Source organism: Peromyscus leucopus, chromosome 7 (genome assembly GCF_004664715.2).
Source record: "Peromyscus leucopus breed LL Stock chromosome 7, UCI_PerLeu_2.1, whole genome shotgun sequence".
Lineage (NCBI taxonomy): Eukaryota > Metazoa > Chordata > Mammalia > Rodentia > Cricetidae > Peromyscus > Peromyscus leucopus.
In genome coordinates, this window is record NC_051069.1 from 40,185,864 (window position 1) to 40,208,237 (window position 22,374).

Genomic DNA, 22,374 nt, shown 5'->3' on the forward strand with positions numbered 1-22,374 from the left:
AAGGACAGGTGTTGGGGGGAGGATAGGAGAGAGAGAGAGAGAGAGAGAGAGAGAGAGAGAGAGAGAGAGAGAGAGGAGGGAGGGAGGGAGGGGGGAGGGAGGGGGGGGGGGAGGGGGGGGGAGGGAGGGAGGAGAGAGAGAGAGAGAGAGAGAGAGAGAGAGAGAGAGAGAGAGAGAGAGAGAGAGAGATTTCCAGCCAAACAGAGATGGGGATTTCCCTTAAACAGCCAACAGCAGTGAAACTCAAGGGTCTTAAGCCTAGAATACCTCTTCCTCTTCCCCCCACAAAAAAAATCAAGGTGTGCCCAATGTGGTTAGCACTGTCTTTGTGGTATTTTTTTATTAAATGCAAAATTTTTAAAAATAGATCTCAAAATCCCCCTTGAAAAATGTGTTTGCTCATCAGAACTAGGAAGCGAAACCAGCCTAAAGACAGATTTTAAACAAAAGCGATATTCCTCAGTGCCTTGTTCCCAGCCTTAACCCAGGTGGAATACAAGTTGCTGCTCAGTAGAAGCAGTGGGAAATACTACACAGCCATAGTGCTGTTTGGAAATACAAAGACCAGGCTCTAAAAATAAGAACAGTAAGAGTTACCAAGAGAGCCGCATAAGCTCTGCACACACTCAGAGAGCTCTATCCATCCCTCCTTGACCTCAAGTCCCCAAGAATCAGACTAGAGGATGGCCCCAGGTGGGGCACACACAGGGCAAAGGCTTCTTCTCTGGTTACTCCCTCCCAATGCCATTCACCTAGGTGTAGCCTGGCCCATACTTTCTGGTGACAGATGCTCCTGCTCAGGTTTGTGGAAGCTCATACTTCCTCACAGATTGGTTCTCAATTATTACCAGTTCTAAGACCAACATTACCCATGGAACCCACATATTCTTCGCCACACATTATCATTCATGATGACTTCTGAAAAATCACCTCCCAAGCTTTTCGTCCCCTCCACCACTCCCCAACCTTTATAAAATGTGCTTCACTTTGAAGGTGAAGGGTATCTCTATAAAGTGAAGACATATCCCCAATACATTTGGGTTTTCCATGACTGCGCCAGCCAAATAAAACATCCACTCTCTGGCCTTACAGGTGGTAAAACGGGAGCAGCCAGCGGCCCACGGTGCTTCCCCCAGACTGTCTGCACTTACCAGCACTCTGAACACACTCCGATCTGAAGCATCCATGGTGGGCAAAGCAAGGCAGTGGTGCTGTTGGGGGTTGTCCGGCTTCTTTTAGACCCACACTAATGATTCTTAAGCTTCTGACTGATGCATGTTTGGATTAACTTTCAACAGTTAATGAGTGGAGTCGTGTGGTTTAAACTAACACAAATAAATGGTTGTACTCAGACCAAGCCTGGAGCTAGGTGTATATATATATTTCAAACCTCACATGGCTTGAATACCGTCATGCTAAGACATGACAAACCAGCAGCTGAGGTCCTGGGCAGCAGACGTGGATTGGATATCAGCATGGCCCCCCTCTCCTTTGCTACGCTCTATGGCTCTCCTGCTGTTCTCCTAAGTCGTGCCAAATAACTTTTGGCCAGAAACAATTAGTTATCATCAATCTCCCAGTCAGTTTTCTGAAACATACCGAATACTAACCTTTCCAAGTGGTCAAAGATACAGGTGGAGGGAGAGACATAGAGGGGACATGTTGGCAAGACAAGAGTAAGATCATACCAGGAAGAAACAAGGCACCACATTAATCTCTATACAACAGCCATGGTTACGTAAGAAACTGAGATATTATTGTGGGGTTTCATCTGGAAAAACTGGACTTTACTGGAGGTGCGCTTTACACATACTGGATTAGTGATGATGTTGATTTGTTTGTTGAAAGAATGGAGGAGAACTAAGGAAGCAAGTAAATCCATCCACTAACCAAACCCATCAGTCACACGGTAGATCTGCTGTCATGCAGATCCCACTTTGCCATTTAATCTAACCACAGACAGAGCCGATGTGCATTTATGAGCCACTAGGCAATTAGAGATTAGCGCCGGTGTCTCAGGTTATATAATGCACCCCAGCTTTTAGGTTGCTTTCTATTGAAATCAGTAAATCTTAATAGCAAGCAAAGGGCTGCACATTAGCTAATATTTATCCAGGTATCCCTGGTGGCTGGCAAAACAAGTGGATTGCATTATTGCCACTTGCTCTTTATGCCCAAGCATTCTTGTTCCGTAAATAGGACGTTTGGAGAAAGCAAGACTTTCCCCAACACTTCCTGTTCATTGCCTGTCTGCTTATTCCTTAGGATCTGAAAGACAAACAGAACTCTTCCTGTTCTCAAGGGGCTCACAGTCAGATGGGTAGGTGGGCTGAGTATGTTGGAACTCAGTACGGTTTATGTAACCCTAGAAGTACATTTCTATAAGATTTTCCATTAACTATGGATTTACTCTCTGAGGATGCGTTTTGACCAACTGCAAACACCTTTCTGTATGTATTAAACGTATTCATCTATAGTCCATAGGGAGATGCTGACACTATGTATCAGCCACTGTGCTAGACATCACAGAAATAATGGCTGATGGTCCTTGTCAACATGCATCTCCCAGGTGGCCTAAGGGAGAGGACGGATGAGTCCATGAGCAAACAGACAGAGAGGGCTGTCACTGTGATATGAAACAGCAAGTACCCTCCAGGGAACGCCTATTGAGAACAGAACGGTGACACAGATACCAACCCCTTGAAGATGTGTTAGAGCCACAGGTAGCAAGAACTCCACAGACAACTGCTGAGTTGTGACAAATAAATAGGTGGATGTGTTTGTAAATGTTGAGAACCGATGGTTACCCATACTGCTCAGTCACCATCAGCTCCTCCTCCAGGAGAGCTTTTTTTTTAGTCCCTTGTAAGATGTGTAACAGTGACTACCCTGCATTTAATTTTTGGGGGTGGGGGCAGGCAGGAACAACAGAAGAAAAGCAAGGGCATGGGAGAAGAAAGAAGATCCAGGGTAACGCATACTAGCATGCTAAACGGGTTGCTGCAGCCTAGGGCTGGAAAGTCAGGCAGGCGCCAGTCACCCAGTGCTGGGTAGCCATTTCTGTCTTTGCTGCAGACCCACAGGGTGAGCTGGTTCTGAAATGACCACCCGTCCTATCGGAGCTACAGAGACAATCCACGCTTCTAAGTCAGCCTGAAACACCTCTGCCTAAGGGTCCTTGAAAGCAAATGCATCTTCCTCCAGAGCCAGCTTGTCATCACCGTAAAAGCATACTCATTTGCATGCAGCATCCGCTCCAGCGAAACTGGCTCTTCTTGCTCATAAGATCCTACACGCGGAGGTTGTTTTGGGGGCATCTGCCCAATAAGCCTCTGTGTTGGAGCGGGAGATTCTTAGAGCACTTATCACTCTGCCCCTTTCCCAGCCCTGGCTGGCTGCTCAGTGGCTGCTGTGTAAGAGAGACGAGGGTCAATGCTTGTATCCCCTGAGTTCAAGTTACAGGGGCTATTGCGCCTTTTAACTAGACTCTTCACAGCTCCTATACAAGCTCAGCTAACTCTAGGGTATTTCTGGAGTCAATTTTTTATCTTGGAGTAGGAAATGTGAACTAGGTGGTCCAAAAGCAGATGTCAAGTGATTTTCTCTAGTCCCCTGGTAACTCTAATGCAAAAGAACTTCAAGTTGCTACGAAATTGGTCGGCCTTGTCTCAGACCAAGAATCAATTGATGTCTACCAGTGTCTCCAGATCTTCCGCAGTAATGCATCCCTGGGACTCAGGCGTCCCCTTTGCTGTCTTAATCAATAAGCACGTGTTCCACCTATTGACCACCTACTAAGTACCAGGTGCCATGATAGGAACAAAGAAGGAAGGGCCCTTTGCAGCTGTTCCCAGAGAAGTCACTCAGTAATTGTCATGCATTGAACTAGAATGGTACCCATGAGGCTCTGTGTCAAGCATGGCCTCTTGAGCACATCTTTGCTAAAAAGAGCCAAAAAAACAAACATGTAATTGCTTCTGTAGAGGACTTCCTCTTTTCTGTGGAAATCATCTCAGGATGGCTGAGAACAGCCTCCCAGGTGGATCTGCAAACCTACAGAGCCCGTGGACCCTCAAATCACATGACTTTCTGGGCTGCCTCTCATCTGTCTAGAGCCCACGGAGTGGGAGGCCTTTGTTTGGGCATGTCAGAACTTAACCTCTGACATCCTTGGCATAAGTGAGCATCTAGTTAATTTAGGGTAGAACTCAGAGAGATCAGTTGGCCTCAGTCCTTCCCAGCCTTACATCCTAGGTGTGTGACTAGGCATCTGAGCCCCATGCTTTTGCCAGGCTAGACTAGGTAATGCATGGGAAAATATGTCACTGTTGAGGAGTAAGTGTGCTTTGTGATCTCTCCACCAGGAAACTGGAGTAGCCTGTCTGGTGTGTGAATGTAGCATTGGCCTTCCAGGGTCCCTCTCTCCTTCCAGAAGGGAGTTTGGGAACAAGTCAGAGGGAACCACATGGTCTAGTGGTATCAGTGCCTTCACAGGCATGCTCTGGGGGTGTCTCAGGGTCATGTAGTTGCAGTCCCATTATCTGAATGACTTGGTGTGTTTTGCCTGGGAAGTTATAGGAAGATAGGAGACTTGGGCCAAGAATGTTCCCAGAACAGGCAACGACCAGAAGCAGCTTGGCAAAGGAGAATTGTTCCAGCTTGTGTCCACAGGCCTGAACTTGAACTCCAGCTGTGCCACTCAGTGACCAGGTGAGCTGAGCAAGTCACCCTGCTTTTCTGAGCCTCAGTTTCCTCCTCTGTATGATGGCCCTGATACTATCCTTCCAAATGTCATGGAGCAGAATACACAATGTCCCTAGAGCTTATGACAAACAGTGGCAATATTTATTGATGGCTCCCAAGCGGAAACCAGCACAGCAGTTTAGCCACGTGTCACTGACTCTCACCACCACGGACTGCCACATGGTCAAACTGTAACTGCACCAAAGGAGGAAAGGCTCCTAAAAGGTAGGGAAAGGCTCTGGCCATGTGCTGCAGCTCTGGATGCTGCTGGCTTCAGAGCCCACTTCCCGATAGGAGGAGTAGGCCTAGGAAAAGCAACGGTGATTCATGAAGGATTTGTCAATAACAAAGGCAGAGCCTTTTCTTAGCAAGGCTGCTCAGAGGCCTGGTACCTAGGCACGATGCTGATCTTGCTGCCATAGCAACTAACTAGAGTGTGACCAGCATCACTGCTACATACACTTTTTCTCTGAAAAGGCAGTCTCCTTGCCTGGTATCCACAGTCAGGTTTGGGTGGGCAAACAGTGTCCCAGACATCATCGACAAAAGCGCTCTGTTCACCCTAGGTCTGAGGAGTAAGAGTGCTTGTTTATGCCAGTGTAAGGACCTGAGTTCAAATCCCTCCCACCCATGTAAAAAAGCCAGTTGAGTAACTCAACAACCAGAAGATTTTAGGGCAGAGACTGGCAGATACCTGGAGCTCAGTGACTAAACTGTGAGGTACAAATGGTGAAAACTGACACTATTGGCTGCGTGCTTGCAGAAAGTCACGTGTGCATACACCACTCTGCATGGCTCTGCTTTGCTATGAAGATGTGGAGAATCATGAAAGCTACTAAATGGTACACAAAAGGCCATTGCAACGATTTAAAGTCTGCAAGTTCAGGTTTCAGATGCTGTCTAGCTAACTTCTTGATGGGGTCACTGTGCATCCTGAGACAATCACCAAAGATCTCTGCTTCTGGCCCCACTGGGAGGCTCTAGGAACTCTGTCAATCCTTTTCATGAGCCAGGCTGGGAACAGACAAAGCTGCACTCGGGGAAGATGTCTGTGAGGTATTACCAGTCTTTGGTGTCAGGACGTGCTTGCTGTGGTAGATGGCAGTGGTTTGGATGCTGGGAACTTCTCCTGTGTGGCTTCCCAGCAGATTTCCTAGTGCAGCTGTGTCTTAATGTCCTTTGGACATGGTGGCATGCACAGCCTTGCGAAGAAGGACACTTGGTCTCCTCTTTGTCTAGAGTTTTTAAAAGGAGCACTTCCCCAGGGTCTATGAAGATGGCAGCAGAGAATAGACCTCCCCCACTAGGGGGGTTGGGGGACATGAAACTGGCAAGCACACAGTGGAAGCTCCCAGTTCTGCCAGGAATTTTCTTAGCAATCTTCACATCTAGGCCCAAGAGCACAGTGCTCTACGAAGGGAAAGCTTTGCCTTATTATTGTCTGTGAGCAGACTGAGCCTGAGTTGACAGGGGAAGAAAGTTAAAAATGGAGACTCTTGTCCTAAAATGCATGAAGATAAAACCCCCCAACCCCTCCCCCAGCCTTAAAAAGTGAGAATGTGGGAAGAGTGACCAAAAAAGCGCCCCCTCCCCCAGGAGGCTTCTCTATCCAGCAGATTGCTCCAGAAGACACTGCAGCATGCTGTGTGTACAGCACCCCCTGGAGCACAAGAGAGGTACTACTTAGTGACATCTTGGGACCCCAAAAGCCAAACACAGACACAGAAGTCGCTTACTTGTATCAGCTGCATTTGGACTTCATAATAGTTCATAGTAGAGCCTGAGAACTGAGGTCCAGAGATGTTATGCAAGTCGCTCAAGGTCACAAAGCAGAAGAACAAGCAAAAAGATTAGAAGGAGCTTTGTGTTTAAGCCCCATAACACACTCAGAACAGCCGTAAATAGCTAGAGAAGGCAAACACGCTTTCAACACCTGCTCACTCTGTGCAGGAAGGGCAGCTTGGTGCATGTTTCCTTGCTTTGTGTAAGAAATCACTCAAATGGTTGGAGCTAGTAAGAGAGCAAGACAAGAGATCTGATTTGTGGGGAGAGAATAAGTTTTGGGGTCGAGGAAGAGCCTATGCAAAGGCACCAAGAGGAGACTGGAAGGATATGAGGGGGTAGTCAATGGAGAGGGCACAGGGCACATTGGATTGAATCTGAGGGTCACTGGTGTGACTAGATGTGCCATTCAATGTCCTGGACAGCAGCTCAGAAATGGTCAAAATGCTGGTGGAACTAAGAGGTAACTGTGGGTGCAGGTAAAGATGTGATACCATCCAAAGCTCTGCTTTGCCCAGTGGTGGGTGGCACACCTCTTTAATCCCAGCACTCAGGAGGGAGAAGCAGGCAGGTCTCTGCGAGTCTGAGGTTAGCCAGCCTGGTCTACTACAGAGAGTTTCAGGACAGCCACGGCTACACAGAGAAACTCTTGTCTCTGAAAGAAAGAAAGGAAGAAAGAAAGAAAGAAAGAAAGAAAGAAAGAAAGAAAGAAAGAAAGAAAGAAAGAAAGAAAGAAAGAAAGAAAGGAAGGAAAGGAGGGAGGGAGGGAGGGAGGGAGAGAGAGAGAGAGAGAGAGAGAGAGAGAGAGAGAGAGAGAGAGAGAGAAGAAAAGCAAGCTCTGCTTCCTTCTACAGGTTAGATGGCTTAAGCCAGCATAGACAATGGCCTGCAGCTGGAGATGCCAGTAGATGTCTAAAGGCTTTCTGTGCCCTCTTCAGGCAGCAGTTTATTCTGATGGTGAGGAAGAGACCCAGGACTGCCCAACACACAAGGCCACTATCTAAAGAGATGGGACAGCTCCCTCCAGAATCCTGGGTACAATCCCAGGCAGATAGACCAGGCCAGACTCTTCCACATAGTGAGAGAGCCAGAAGGACCTGCTCTGCCTCTCATGAAATCAACTTTGACTCAAGTTATCAGACTTGGTCTCGGTCCAGGCCTTCCTGAGAGTACCTGTTCTACCAGTAAATTCTGGTTCCTAATAAATTTAGGATTGAAATTTCAATTAACACCATGATCCAGAGGCTTTCCTGGTCTCATGGCCTTTCGATTCTTATTTCTATGGTGCAGAGAACATCTACACCGGAGGTGTCTGGGTGTATAACCTTACACTGAAACCAGTATATGTTCTCAGCAGGCAGCGTAGGGGCAGAAACTGTGGCGAAGTCATATTACACACACAGGAGGATATTAGATATTTAATGGAATCCTAGAGTGGATTATTTTATAGAGTGAAGAACAATTTTTTGCAAATCAAATAATCACCAACCACTCGTGTATCTCGTAACAGTGCGTGTTTGGGTGGAGGCTGTTATTCTGGCAACTGGACACATCTAGAATGACACTATTCTTAAATTTCACATGTCAAGCCACCCACCTCAAATGGCAGGGCAATTTCATGAAAGAATTTAAATGTTTATAAAAACTCGTATTTATTATGTGCACACAAACCCTGTTATTAGCCTGACCCTTCTAGTTCTCTGTGGTTTGGGTTGCTATTACATCAACTCACTCCTTTCAGCCCAGAAATAAATGAATTCCATGTGAACGAGAGCCCCAAACACTGTCTGCAACAAGACCGTCTGCTCTGATTTAAAGAAGGTATACTCACTTCCCAGCCTTGGCATTACCGAGAATGATAGCACTCCACTAAGGCTTGAGAGGAGGAACATGGAAACCAGTTTCTATGTTCTACATCCACAGGCAATGGCTGTCTCAGCTCAGCTTGATGCACATATAAAGTTGGAGGCCTTCGGTGTCAGCCCCTGTGTTTGGAGGGGTGTGTGGGATGCCTTCCTGTCCCATATTCTGACTGATGTATATTTTCCTGTCCTGGTCCCATCAAGTCACCAGAGCAGAATGTGACAAGTAGGTTTGAGGATTGGAATCTAAAGGTCGTCATTTATTTGCTTGAACACTGGGTATTGGCTATATAATCACTTAGTGAGTCAACTTCCTCAGCTGTAAAACGGGGACATTCAGATGTACCTGACAGACAGGCAGATGAGCTTCAACAGCCCTGGGGATAGGAAGCAGTGGAGCCTAAACTTACCTTACAATGTCCTGCCACTCCTGAAGGAACAAAAGGAACAGGAGGAACAGACCCAGGGACACCATTGTCTGTGCAGCCTTTTACTCTGGGCTCCTGTGACCCATGTCAGGGGTACACTGCATGGGACTTCCTGAAGGGTAAAGAGAAGGACAGAGCTTGAGATGGCCCATGGAATAGCTGGAGACCAGTCTCTCTGCATCTTCTATTACTGTGCCCCAGGGAACTTTCAAAGGTCAATTATTAGCCATTTGGGCTTGAGCTCTGCCAAGCCATCAGAGTTACATTAATGGGAAGGCACGTCATCTACCTTTCCACATTAATGTGCTTTCTGAGAACACCCTGAGGCCAGAAGGAAGCCAGCTGGTAGTCCCTGTATGACTCTGTAGTTCTGTGCACCAACCATCCTCTCTGCACATGCCCAGTTCCCATCTTCAAGGCTGCTCTGCTTTGGGGTAGTTGGAATGGCCTCCTCCTTGTGACAGGAAGAACCCACACAGAGTGATTCTCTTAGGATGGGGACACCATCACAGAGCCTACCCACCCATTCCCTCCAGAACTACAAAACATTTCATTCATCCTTGTATGAAAAAACATGACCTACTCTTGCGTCTGTCATGGAAATGAGAAAGACAAGCACAGAGGACATCCTTCCAGGATTCATGACCAAACCAGGGTTGGCAAACAGCCCGCTGCAGCCCCAGCTCCTGAGAGAGCAGTGGAGCCTACAGCAAGCTCTAGCTGACGCAAATTCACCCATGCCTTTCCTCCCTCTCTGGGTACAATGACCCGGAAAGGGTGAAGAAAACTCTGCTTCCTTCCCTCCTGTTTGTCCTTGTCCTTCTATCCCAATCAAAATGAAGAGAGAAAGGCTCCTCGGCTTCAGACCTCATTAGGCTGCAAATTTGTGCAAGTTGGCTTTGTTATAAGAAGGATTAAAGTAAATACAGCCATGTCCTGCACAAACGCTTGCCCCAGAGGTTTATAGCAGCTTTGTTCATTATAGCTTAAAAGAGGAAGCAACCCTACATGACTTCACTCATCAGTAAATAAGAAGTGGCATGCCTGTAGAATGGAATATTGTTTATCCCTAGGAAGGAATGATAGTCTGATGTAAGCTTCACCATGAGCGAAACTTGATGGAATTATACTACACTAAGGAGGCCAGATAGTCTATGGTCCTTTGCCAGAGATGTTTGGAATAGTCAAATCTACACGGAAAGAAAATTAGACAAGTGGCTGTCCAGATACTGGAATGACTGCTAATAGTTCTTTGGAGGTGGAAAAATGGTTTTGATATTGATTGTGGTTGTAAATGTATTATTTAAAAAAAAAATTACTGAAGGACACTTCTGATGGTGGGATTGTATAACGGGAGTTATATCCTGCTAAAGCGGAAATTGCACACTAAAATGCCTGCAACACAGTAGAGATGCAGCAAACTCCCCGCCCCCTCACCTAGCTTCCGTTCCTGCAGACACCTGATGGAACCTCAGGTGACCCTTACTCACCACCGTCACCGCCACCCGTTGGTTACTTGATCCCGGAACACGGAAAGCGTTGTTCTGGGCACCATCCTGTCTACGCTTCCTGGCTAGATGCATTTGCTCTCTTATCTGTGTTCTCCCAACCATGAGGGGAAAGGGTGTCAGGTGCAACAGGAGAAGTAGAGTCCTGGGTCCCCATCAGGCTACACTGCATGGATTATGATCTAGAATTTCAACTCCAGGCTGCTACTCCCCAACACCTCCAGGGCTGTTAGCTGGGGCTTCAGCTCCCACTAATGTACCAGGCAAGCTTCATGGGGCCCTGAACAGCCCATAGTAGATGGGAGAATGTTCTCAGGACCTTGGCCTGGCCACCGCACCACATGTCAGACCCTGCCGTATACGTCATCATCTCTGGTTCTTTCTCTTTGTCTTTTGTTCTTTGTCCTTTAACACTTCTACTGTGTCTAGCATTTTCTTCTTTGCCCACAGATCTTGTATTCTGGAGTCAGCATCATTAATCTTCCATTCCCATGGAAGCCAGAGTCAATGCCAACTCAAAGACAACCCCAGAGTCCACAGGACCACTTAAAACCCTTCCTTGAGACTAGAGAGATGGCTCAGCAGTTAGGAGCCTGATTGCTCTTCCAGAGGACCCAATTTTGATCTCCAGCACCCATGTGGAAGCTCAAAACCATCTGTAATTCCAGTCCCTGGGCATTCATCACCTTCTTCTGGTCTCCAAGGCACATATGCATAAGCAAAACACTCATACACACAAAATAATAAAATAATTTTTACAAAATTAAAAAGATAAGAACATAAATCTGAAATGTCACCTAGTTCCATCACTCCATCCCCTTCTCTGCTGCCCACCCCCAGCCCACAGGACCCCAGGAGAGAAAAGGACTAGAGAATGGGACCTTGCTGCTCCAGAGAGTAAGGACCAGCACAAAGATGGCATGGAGTCCAGGCTTGGGATCTAGTCAGAGGATGAGGGATCAGTCCAATAGAGTTTGGCCCTTGATGTTCTTGTCTGCTTCCTGAGGAGTGTCAAGATCAAGAGTCAGCAGTAATGCACTGGGCTACCACTCTGTGTTCAGTTTTCAACCTTTAAAAAGAGAATCCTTGGGCGGGGCATGATGGCACATGCCTTTAATCCCAGCACTCAGGATGTAGAAGCAGGAGGAACTCCGGGAGTTCAAGAACAGCCTGGTCTACATTAGTGAGTTCTAGGACCGCCAGGACTACATAAAGAGACCCAATCTCAAAAACGAACAGACAAACAAACAAAACAAAACCAGAATCTTCATCTGGATTAAGACAAATCATAATGACCTAGTTGATGACACCTGGTCAAACCTAGGTCCCCCAGTGACATGAACGTGTGATGGTTTGGGGGAGAAACTGAAAGACAGCCTATGGCAAGCTGAGCCCTAATTCCCTTGGGGAAACTACCTCAGTCCACCTGCTGAGCAAGTGCTCAAGTCTGGCTTGAATTCCATCCAGCTCTGCTGTTCTCTGGGGCATGACCAAGCAGCCTGCCTGGAAGTTCCCAGGGCTCATTTCCCCCATCTAACCCATAAGGGAAGGGAGGGGAGGGGACCACTAGGCTGTTGTGCATCCTCTCTCTCCCTCCCTCACCCCCTCCCGCCTGTACTAATGTTTCATGATTCCTCATTCAGGCATTTAGCAACAGCAGACTAAGCTCTGACATGTCCCACCTGGTTAAGGCTCCCCCGAGAAGCAAGAAGTCCTCTAGGAATAGTGAAGAAATAGACAGTTGTGCTCAACTGGAACTAAATCCCTGGCTCTCTGGCTCCTGAAGGTTACGAGGCCCAAGGTGTGATCAGCATTAAGACTGAGGCAGTACCCACTGTCTACAGATGCTTCTTAAGGGAGCAGCAGTCAATGACAGTCAGTGGACTGGGGTGCCTTGTGTGCAAGGTCTTGCATACTGTCACTGTTTTGTACCCAGCACCACCCACGAGACCTCAGTGGTCTCTCTAACACAGAGACCCCGGGGGAAAAAAGCTGCTCTGGTTGCTCAGCTAACTAGCTACCCAGCAAAATATCTAGGCCAGTAGGAAAACCACATGTTTTGAATTCAGGAAATGCTGAGGAGGACATGGCAGGCAGGCAGGAGCATCAGTTCTCCCAGACACATTGGATGCACTTTTGAGCATTCCTTCATCTTCTTAAGCTAAGCTTACATTTGATGACATGTAGGTGCTTGACATCTGTGGCACAGACATTTCACACGTATTGAAGTCATACATGAGCCTCTGTTTCCATTACCAAAGACCTGCTCGTTTTTAACGTTTGTAAATTTATCAAGGGTTTAAAGGTTTTAAAAAGAACAAAGCCATGCCTTTCATGTCAGCATTTGAGAGGCAGAGGCAGGCAAATCTCTGTGAGTTCAAGGCCTAGTTGGTCTACAGGGAACGTAAAAGTTTTGCACACTGTGCAAAAATATAGGCCTCCTTTCTTCTAGATCAATCCTGATATTTAAAGAAGGGAAATTAGAGCCATATCTGAAAGAGGAAATCATATCTTCATTATCTTTTACATTCCCTTTAGAACCTAGTAAAATATAGTAAGAAATATTAGGTATAAATGTCCCAGAACCAGAGGACCCCACCGTGGAGGTCTGGTATTACATTACAGAAAACACACTGACCTTATCAGCTGGTAATAGAAACAGCCACAAAACATTGAATAGGTACAGTATTGACTCTGCTTTTTGATAAAAAAGACACCTGAGTTAGATTAGCATGGAGATAGCATGAGATGAGGTACATTTGAAACAAGAACTAATGACCCGGGGTGTGTCAGATCGTCGGAAAACAGGAAAGAGCCTGTAGCCGGACACAGAAGTGCACACATAGAAGGGAGCTGTTGACAGGAAGAGGTCTGTGGCCTCTACTCAAGAGAGGGGAGTCCAAGCCTTACCCCAAGGAGATGAGGAAAATCCAATGTAACTGGGTAGAAGCTCCAAGAGATCTCCCTAGGGTCTCATTCTGCTCCATCTGGCTCCCCATCCATCCATTCTTCATCAGATGGATTTGAAAGAGACCCAAGTGCAGTGTATAGAACACAGACTTTATTTCAGGTGATGGTGAAGAAAAGAGAGTTTAATCAAGTGAAGCAAGCTCCCCCAAGGGAGAGAGTGGGCCATAACTGAAGGGGCCACTGCTCAGATATACACTAGAAAGTAGCCTGGGCAGCTTCCTGTGGGGGCGGACTTTTCTAAGTGATTGACAGGAAAGAGACAAAAGCACATAATGTTTTGAGGAAAGATTAAAATGTCACACCTGAACCCTAGGTAGAGGTTAGAGCTCAGATTCCATTCTTTGAACCAGCAGTCAGTTTTGTTCGTAAGCTTCAACAAAACCTTGAAGCTCCAGCTTTTCATACAGTAGTTTGAATCTTTAGAGGATAATTGTGATGCTTCTATTTCAAGTGTTACCAGGGAAACAGGGGGGATGAGTCCACCCTCAATGTCTTCCAAGTGTGTGAAGATCTAGCTGGCTACCTAGCATTGGAGCCCTCATGCCTGACACCGATTTGTGTTTCCAAGAGACGCAAAGTCCTGCAGAACAGAACTGTCTTCACACATTGCACAGGCCAGCAGGGCTTCCTGGGGGTCTTTTAGCATGATCCTGTGACATTGCCTGCACCTTATCTCTAAACACAATTTAAACTCTATACTCCATGCATAACTATCAGTAGCTCAACCCCCTAATAACATCATAATTAAAAGGTTGACTGTGCCTAAAAGCACAAGGCCAGACCTCTAATCTCTCTGAATATCTCATCTTTGGACTCGACTCCATGGGTCCAAATTTTATGCACATTTCTTTCCATGAGACACTAATAGCAGTCACTCACATTTGCCAAGTTCACTCTTCAAGGACAAATGACTGATCTGGAAAGAGCCAGAAAACTCCTAAGAATTTAATCAAGGGCTACAAACCACGAGACTTCCCTTAGGGGCAGTCACCTGAGAGAGCTTTGCTCGCCCTAATTCTGCAGAAAAACACCATATTAACCTGTTGCTTTCAAATAGTGTTCAGTGCACATGTAAATCATCTCCCTGGGGATATGGTGGTATACTGATATACACCGGTAAACACAATTCCTGAATCTGAGCCAAAAACACAGTGTTTGTGCAATTGGAGGAGAGGGAGAGGAAGACGTATTTGGAAAATTCTAAGTGGAAAGTCTTGGCCTCTAAGAGAACTGAACTTGAATCTTCTCTCAGAAGCAGAGGTGGTCCCCGTGAATCTAAGTAGTGTGCAGGGTTTGCAAGCATCCTACATGCAGAACACAGGACAGGGCAGACAGGCGTGCCTTGATGCACTCCATTCCTTCCTGGGGCAGTGAGGAAGGTAATACGATCTTCTGAGTGAAGAACTTATTGATCTAACGCTTTGCTGGGAGAACTCAGATTCTGTCTTTCTTGAAGCCTGTGAGCAAGTTCACCATACTGTGAACCTTCAGGCTCTTCTTTGATGCAGTGGATAAGCTGGGCTCAAAGATTTAAGGCAGCGCTTTGGAGCCGTTTGTGGCAGGCTGCAGCTAGAGCCCTTACAGGAGTTCTGAGGAACAATCAAATGAAGTGCAGCATTTTGGGGTTATCGGTTCTTCTGAGGTTGCCTGTCACTTACTTGCATGATCCTTTGGCTCTTGCTGCTGTTTCTAAGATTTATTTTATTTTTAATTACTTGTGCCTGCGTTTGTGTGTGTCTGTCTGTGTGTAGGTCTGTCTATACGAGTCCAGATGCTTCTGGAGGCCAAGAGGCAGCAAAATACCCCTAGGACTGAACTTACAAGCAGTCGTGAGCCAATCAAACTCAATCTCTACAAAAGCGTACAGTACGTGCTCTCACCAATGAGCCATCCCTCCAGCTCATTGGTGCTACTTCTTTACAAAGCTCCTGGAGTTCTGTGGAGCAGCATTGCTCCTCTTTGAATGTGCTGGAAGATCCTAACAAGGCAATGGGAGGACTGGACAGTAGCCACAGTAAGGAGGGCTCGGGCTCTGCAAAGCTGTAGCGTGGAATGCGCGCCAGGACTCCTGCGCCCTAAATCAACTTGCAAATACTGTTGACTTTTCCAAGAGTCTTCCACGCCGATTGTTCCCTCTGCTTGTTTCCTTTGAAGATGTTGCTTGTTCGTATTCAGTTTTGTTTTTCCAGTGTCCACACCCTGCTTTTCCGCTTTCAAAGGACATTACCCAGAAAGCCATTCTCTGCCCTTTCAGAGGAAAGCTAACATTCGTGAATCACACATGTTCCAGGAGAAAGTGTAGATGGGGGAGATCCTCTCTTCACTTGTGGCTTTGGCCTGTGTCGCTACAGTCTGCCCTGCCTTTTCCCCACCCACCAGGAGGGGATGATCTTATTTGGAAAGACAGATCCAGACCTTGATGTGAGAGTTGAGGAGAAGCAGGAAAGGACTATCGACCTTCACTTGAAGGCCTGAGTTTGCCCTTTCGTGGACAGTACAAAAGCTAAGCTGGGATCATTTGGGTTTGCTGCCGGGACCTTGAGGGTCAATTCAGCTCTAGGGACCAAGGTCCTGAGGTAGTCGTCTTTACAGTGGCTGTCCTAAAGTAGGCCAGGAGTTAGAGCCAAGAACACTGAATCTACAGACATTCTGCACTGTGGGGTCTCACCAGGCATTTCAAAGCCTAAGACCCCACCTGAAAAGGGAGAGGAGAAGGGATGAATGGGGGTCCTGAGGTCCCATGGAACTCAGATGTGCATCCCAGCTCTGTACACACCAGGGCTTGGCCCAGTGTTCCCAAACAGGGGACTCTGAAGGGTGTCCTGGGTCTCAGATCTTGATCTCTGTGACTCCAAAGGTCAGTGAGGTGAGGACCTGAGGTAGCAGGCTCAACATCCTCATCCCCATACACAGCAAACCCTACAAACACCACCAAGCTCCATGAAGCCAAGCAGGAAAACCTCAGGAAACATTGGCTCAACTTCATTTTACCTCACTGCTGAGGGGACCCAAGAAGCATCGTTCTTGGGAGAAATGGCGCCCTGGAACGCTTGCCTGTGGTAACTCAGGCAAGGGAGGGTAACGGTAGGAACAAAGAGCCTTTAGCATTTGACTATGCCTTGTCTCAACCTTACACTGACGCATTAAGTCATTCCTATGTCCTACAGGGCCACTGAGGGTTTAGTACTCAGAAACCAAACTGACTCTAGGTCCAACACAATGCCCCACTTAAGGCCCAAGCACCCAAGGGTAAAGAAACACTCACTGCACCTTTTCCCACAGACAATCTTGCATTTCAGTGAAGTGGACTAGACAGAGGCCCCTGCAGAGCGGGAACACTGCCCAACATGTCCCACACTCCAGCTTTCTGAAGCTGCAGCCCAGATGGAGGGACGAAGGTTAAGTGTAAGGAAAATGCTCGCTCCTCAGGTGACCTTTGGGGACCTTGCCAGGTCTCAGGCTTTACTTCATTCTTCTCTGCATTCTCCCCTCCCCCACGCTAAAGCCCACCAGCAGCTAGATCTCAAGGATTCTGCCTCTCAGTGACCTCCTGCCTGGTTTCCCAGCCCACTTTGCACTGAGAAGTCTCCTTTCCACTATGAGACTAAGCTCTTACTTGGCATCCCGTGGCCTTCCAGACATGCTGAGCCCCGCATCATCTCCTGTGAGGCTTTCTGTCCCATGCACCCTTGGTTTCTCTTGTCTTACATTACCCGTTCACTCTCACCCCCAACACTGCTATACTGGCTTAATGTCCCCTGCGTGTGTCATGCCTTTATGTTTTTGTGAACACTATTTCCTTATTCCAGAATGTTCTTTCTCTTGCCCCCATCAGGCACCATCCTATCTGCCTCAGGCTTTTAGGATCGTGCTGTTTTGAAGTCTCCTCTTGACAATGTACAGTCCACTGCATGTGCGCTCAGCCAGGATTCCATGACTGCCCTGCTGTACAGACCACCAGGGTATTTCTGCCACACACTCCACACATGCAACCTAGGCTGCAAGTGGCATATCCCCACAGCAACGCTGCCAGTTACAAGCATGCGTCTTGCCATGCAGTGTTGTCCCAGGACCCTGGCACAATCCCCAGAACATTCTAAGTTTGCTTTTTGTACACTTACGGAAACACATACGAAGATTTAAAAGACAGCAGGCATGGTATTAATATTAACGAGCACAAGAACGAAGAAAAGACAAGCGTCACCGAAGGCATGTTTGACGATAGAGGGAGAGAAGTCAAATGTGGGTTCAGTGGGGATCAAAAGTGCTGGAGCATGTCGTCATGCTGGAGAAAGTGCTGTGAGAAAAGTTGGGGAGCCACCTGTCCATAAAAACCCGGGGGCCGAGAAAAAGGCAAAACACGTGAGTCACAGCTGGATCTTCGGGAAATCACAAAGATTTGTAACCTCGTACTGAAAACACCTGGCAGAGAAAGGGAAGAGACATGCATGGGGGATTCTGATTCTCAGCTCCCCGGAGCAGAGCATGTGTGGGCATCGGAAGCGCCCTATGTTGGGATTGCCCTAAAGAATCAGTCCGAGCAAACCCAAGACCACCCACAGCACAAAGGAGGAAGACTTTGTCATGAGCGACCTGTGCCCCCTGCTTTACAAGTTCGGTCTTCGGCCTGAGAGAACTTGGTCTCTTCCTTGTGCAGAGGAAATCCATCTCCATGAGTCAAGTGCCAAAGAAGAGAGAATGGGGAAAGGAGCTTGAAAGGACTGATATTTTCCCGGATAATCCTGTCCCATTGTGACTACAGTCACACAGTTGATTGACTGTGTGGGAACACATTCACACAAACTAGAGCATCGGACAAAGCGAACTCAGAGAATGGCCGATGAGGAACCCCAGAACCTCAGTACTGGGCCTCTCCTCCAGCACAGGAGTGTCTGAGGAGCCTATGTCTGTCTGCCATCGCTTCCTCCCACACTCACTGTGTTCTGCTCCAAGAGTTGTAGATTGCCCTTCCTAAATGTTGATTACAAAAGACCACCTTCTTTTGAGTACTTATGAACAGAACCCACAGAGACAGATACTTGGAGAAAGAGTCCATGCCTGCCAGAGTATAGGGAACCAATAGTGGTATTGGTCCTCAATACCACTCTCCAGAACATTTGTCAGAGCAATATTTAGGGAGCTGCAATAATAATGCAAGATCTAAATGCCTGCACTTAAAGGGGCACAAAATCCACAAAGTGTTATGTAGGAAAATGCAGCAAAAGCGTTTGCCCGAAGCAAAATGTCATATAACTTGTAACTTGCCTTCTCTACTCTAGACCTCAATGGCCCCTTTCTCCTCTGCCTGCAAGACAGAGAATGTCCGAAGGAAGCAACTACTACTAAGCAAAGTGCTGCTGAAAGGATGCCCCCAGATGCAGAGGCCCTGCGCTCATCTCTGCTTCATCCGAGGGAAGAAGACGGTGTGCTCAGGAGTGATGCAATCAGAGGCAGCCTTCCAGCCTCGGAGCTGTGAAGTGGCCGAGGGAAGGCAGGATGTGTAATCCCACTGCTAATCCATCTGTAAGCAGCAGATCAAAGAGGACCAGTGATTTAAAACCACACTCTTATCCTCTGGGCGTGGAGGGGCAAATCTGGCTGGATTACTGGTAGGGGCAAAGAGGGTAAATTTCCATGAGAATTAGCTATTTTTCTTCTACAAAGAGACAATGAGAAGGTTCTCTTCTTACCTCATGGACCGCTGGGGTAAATATGGAGACGAAGATTCATTTTCTTGGTCCCCAAGAAAGCAGCCAGGTGGCTGATGTGAGCAAGTCCCTTGCACCTTCGATTCGAGAGTTTGGATGTCCCAGCTGAAGGTCCTCAGTGCCTTGGTTTTTATGTCTGTGGGTTAGCTGAGACCGGCTACTGACTCATCTATATGCAGCAGTTCTCAAAGAACATGGTTTACTTTATAACCGGATCCAACAAGAGTAGGCGTGGCATTAAATGAGTGAGATACACCAAAGGTGTTGAGCTGCCAAGATAATTAAGAGAGACTGGTTTTGGGAGCCAGGGCTTGGAACCAGAAGGAAGGCCTACTTGTGTGACAGTGTCCACATCACATAAGCGAGTACACAAGGACCAGGGTGCTGCAAAGAGAGAATTTGGGGTCCTCAAGGAGCCCCTCCAAAGTGACCTGCCTGGTAACTCCCTCAGCTATCCTATAAGGTTAGGCCAACCTGCCCTTCTAATGGTCCGTCTTCATCACTATAGTTATACAGCAATGTTGGCCTTTCTTTCATGGACTCTTGAGGAACCAAGCAGGGGTGAGACCCTGATCTACCAACTTCTCCCTGAGACAAGTTGCCTAGCTTCTTGCCTGCCCTCAGAAGCCTGTTCTGTGAAATGAGTGAGATCATGTAGGAAATGCATTGGCACAAGTGTCTTCCATCCTCTATAGTCACCCCTACATCAGGTCCTGGATTCCTTCCTAGTTGTTCTTCCCGGTGCCCCTTTAGGGTGCAGTGCCCTCTCTGAACACCCACGTCACCACTAGTCCCCACCAGAAGCGTGGAAAGGCTGTCATGGTGCAGCAGAAATAACGGCCGTCTAAACACAGTTTCGCTCTGGCAACACGGAGATCCAGCCACAGCTCCAGAGTGGGAGCCGTGAAGGAAGCAGAAGGTCTAAACGCACCTCAGCTGGAGACGCTGTGCCAATGGCTCTGACACCACAGCGTCCGTACAGCCATTTCTTCCACACTCCACCGGGTGGGCGGTGGTGGCGCCCACCTTTAATCCTAGTGCCTGGGAGGCAGAAGCAGGCAGATCTCTGTGAGTTAGAGGCCAGCCTGGTCCACAGAGTAAGTTCCAGGAGAGCCAAGGCTACACAAAGAGACCCTGTCTTGAGAGGAAAAAAGAAAAGACAAGACACATTCCACCTAGGAAGAGAACGGAGGCTCGCAAAGCTCACAAGAAAATTGCAAGTCCCAGAGGGTCCCTCCTCAGAACTGGGCAGACAGAAAGCAACTACGAGTGGAGAGGAGGAGGCCCTTCGGGGATTCGGCTTTCATGAGCTGTCAGTCACGCTGGAGCAGACATTTTGGTAATGCAGCTACCCGGGTCACTCGTCCTTCTCTAAGTAAGCCTCATTTAGCCTCCTGTAAATAACCCCGGTGACTCCATTGAGTCATCAAGTTCGATTTGGGTAAAACTGTTTTCTTCTGTCTGTCGGTGTCTTTTCAGGGTGGAGCAGACTTCTGTCCATGTTGGCCCCCGGAAAAATCATGCAGAAACTACCTTCCAGAGTAGAACTGCCACACAAGGATGTTTGCAACAAGGATGAAATGGAAAGCAATGCAGAATTGCATGGGTGAAAGACACCAGCTGGGTATTGCAGAGAGGGGAAAAGAATGCAGTAGGTTTCTGTTATCCTACATGTTGAAACAGAATTGACAATGTGATTGTCTTAAAGGGTGGAGCCTGTAGAGGATGGTTAAGTCGTGAGGGCAAGGTCCTTAAGGATGCTCTCCTGACCTTCGTAGAAGGGCTTGATGGAGTGGGAACATTCTCTTCTGCTGTAGGACACAGCATCCATTTACTTCCTGCCTTTCTGCCTTCCACGGTGTTGAAGGTGCCATCCTGAACATGTAAATTGGTCATTCAGAAGATGCGGAATCTACCATTACTCCAATCTTGGGCTTTCCAGCCTTTAAGAATGAATATCTGCTGTGAATAACCCAGTCTCGTGTATTCTGTTATAGAAATCCAAGAAGACACAGCTTTAAGTAAAATCCCTTTTGGCAGCATTTCCCATGTCAGGTTCATAGGAGACTTTTCCCAGGGAGCAATCATATGACACAGGGAAGAACAAGAGCAGAGACTCAAAGCTTCCGCTAAGTGTGACCTTGCCTTCCAGACAAGCTTTCCCATGGACACTCTAATCCCCAGCTGCATGGCTCTGTTCTTACCTTCATTCCTTCTCCTTGCTCCATCCTTCATTGTGTGACTCTCTTCTGATTTTTTATATCTCCCCAACCAATGAAATATTCCCAAAGCCGAGGCTGACCCCCAACCCAACCCCAAGCAGTCTAACCTCCTCCCAGTCTAACTAGGAATAGAGTCCCCTGAGAACAAGCCCTGAAGACCCCCAAATGAAAGGAGAGCTATGCTTGGGCCCATGCCATTGACCCAGTACAGCACGATGCTAAAGAGAACCCCTTCCTGGCCATATGAATCTCCTTCAGTCTGTACGGTGGTCAAGGACACTGTCACCAGCCTGCCTTTCCCCTCTTCTTCATTCAGTCAGCCTTGACCCAGTCCTTGATTACTTCTGGCTTCCTCCCAGTTTTCTCTCACCTGGCCCTATCCCCTAATAAATCCATCCCACCACTAATCTCATCTTATGGGCTGTTTCTTGGAGGATTCGGAAAGGCACTGTGGGTTGTTCAGACAAGATGGGAACCATCCCAGAGCTTGACCGGAGAGACATTGGGGTCCCACAGAACATTGTAGGGAAGGAGCTTCACAAGCCATCACCCCAAGCAGCCCCTTCATGAGCTCACATTCTGCCTGCCTGCCCCTGTGAACTGTGGCTCTGCCTTTCCATCCTCCCAGACAGCCAGCAGATGACTGTGGCAAGACAAACATGTATACAAACACTAAGAGCTCAAAGATAAACAGTGCTTAGCAAACGTGAAGAATAAACCCCAAATGAGGAAAAGAAATGTTTTCTTAACTGCCTCATTTATTTGAGAGGCAGGTGCCTCTTGCACAACAGCACCAGGTTGTCTCATTATTATGCTGACCAGGTAGTGACCTTAACTTTGTCCACCGCCCTCTTGTCCTCTACCTTCAAAACTGGGCCCCTTTGCACCTGCAGGGAATGAAAAAGAAACCTGTCGCTAAGCAACAGAGGAGGGCAGGGCTGATGCATTCTCTCAGTTGCACAAATCTTGGTGCTAATGAGTAAGTGAAGCCGGCTGACCTGATAGATGCTGCGCCTTCTGTGAAACCCAGGTGGCTGTTCCGTCCATCCTTCCTCCTACCCCACTGTCTGCTCCAGCTCCAACACACATCTGCTGCTTTACCTCTTTCTACAGTTAGGGGGAAAGCCTAGGTCTCTATTCTATAGCACTTG

The 22,374-nt window shown here is 47.6% G+C and overlaps 1 protein-coding gene and 2 long non-coding RNA genes across 5 annotated transcripts in view; 2 read left to right on the forward strand and 1 right to left on the reverse strand.

Annotated features, from left to right (window-relative positions):
* Positions 1–1,353, forward strand: part of LOC119088337 — an 18,877-nt gene extending 17,524 nt beyond the window's left edge. The window contains exon 3 of the long non-coding RNA XR_005091985.1: positions 1,093–1,353. This is a non-coding gene — a long non-coding RNA (uncharacterized LOC119088337). The remainder of the gene's footprint in view (positions 1–1,092) is intronic.
* Kcnj1 (potassium inwardly rectifying channel subfamily J member 1) overlaps positions 1–19,187 on the reverse strand; it is a 23,155-nt gene extending 3,968 nt beyond the window's left edge. Inside the window, exons 1-2 of one of the 3 annotated variants that reach the window (XM_037207653.1) lie at positions 18,984–19,187; positions 8,798–8,927 (exon numbers count right to left, since the gene is read on the reverse strand). Coding sequence is in view for 1 of the 3 variants with exons in the window: in XM_037207652.1 (XP_037063547.1) it covers positions 1,152–1,187 (36 nt within the window). In the remaining 2 variants the exon portion in view is untranslated. Of the gene's footprint in view, positions 1–1,151; positions 1,384–8,797; positions 8,928–18,983 lie in introns of those variants that run through there. The other 2 variants (XM_028879030.2, XM_037207652.1) reach the window with 2 other exon arrangements.
* LOC119088338 overlaps positions 4,498–22,374 on the forward strand; it is a 34,940-nt gene continuing 17,063 nt past the window's right edge. The window contains exon 1 of the long non-coding RNA XR_005091986.1: positions 4,498–4,710. This is a non-coding gene — a long non-coding RNA (uncharacterized LOC119088338). The remainder of the gene's footprint in view (positions 4,711–22,374) is intronic.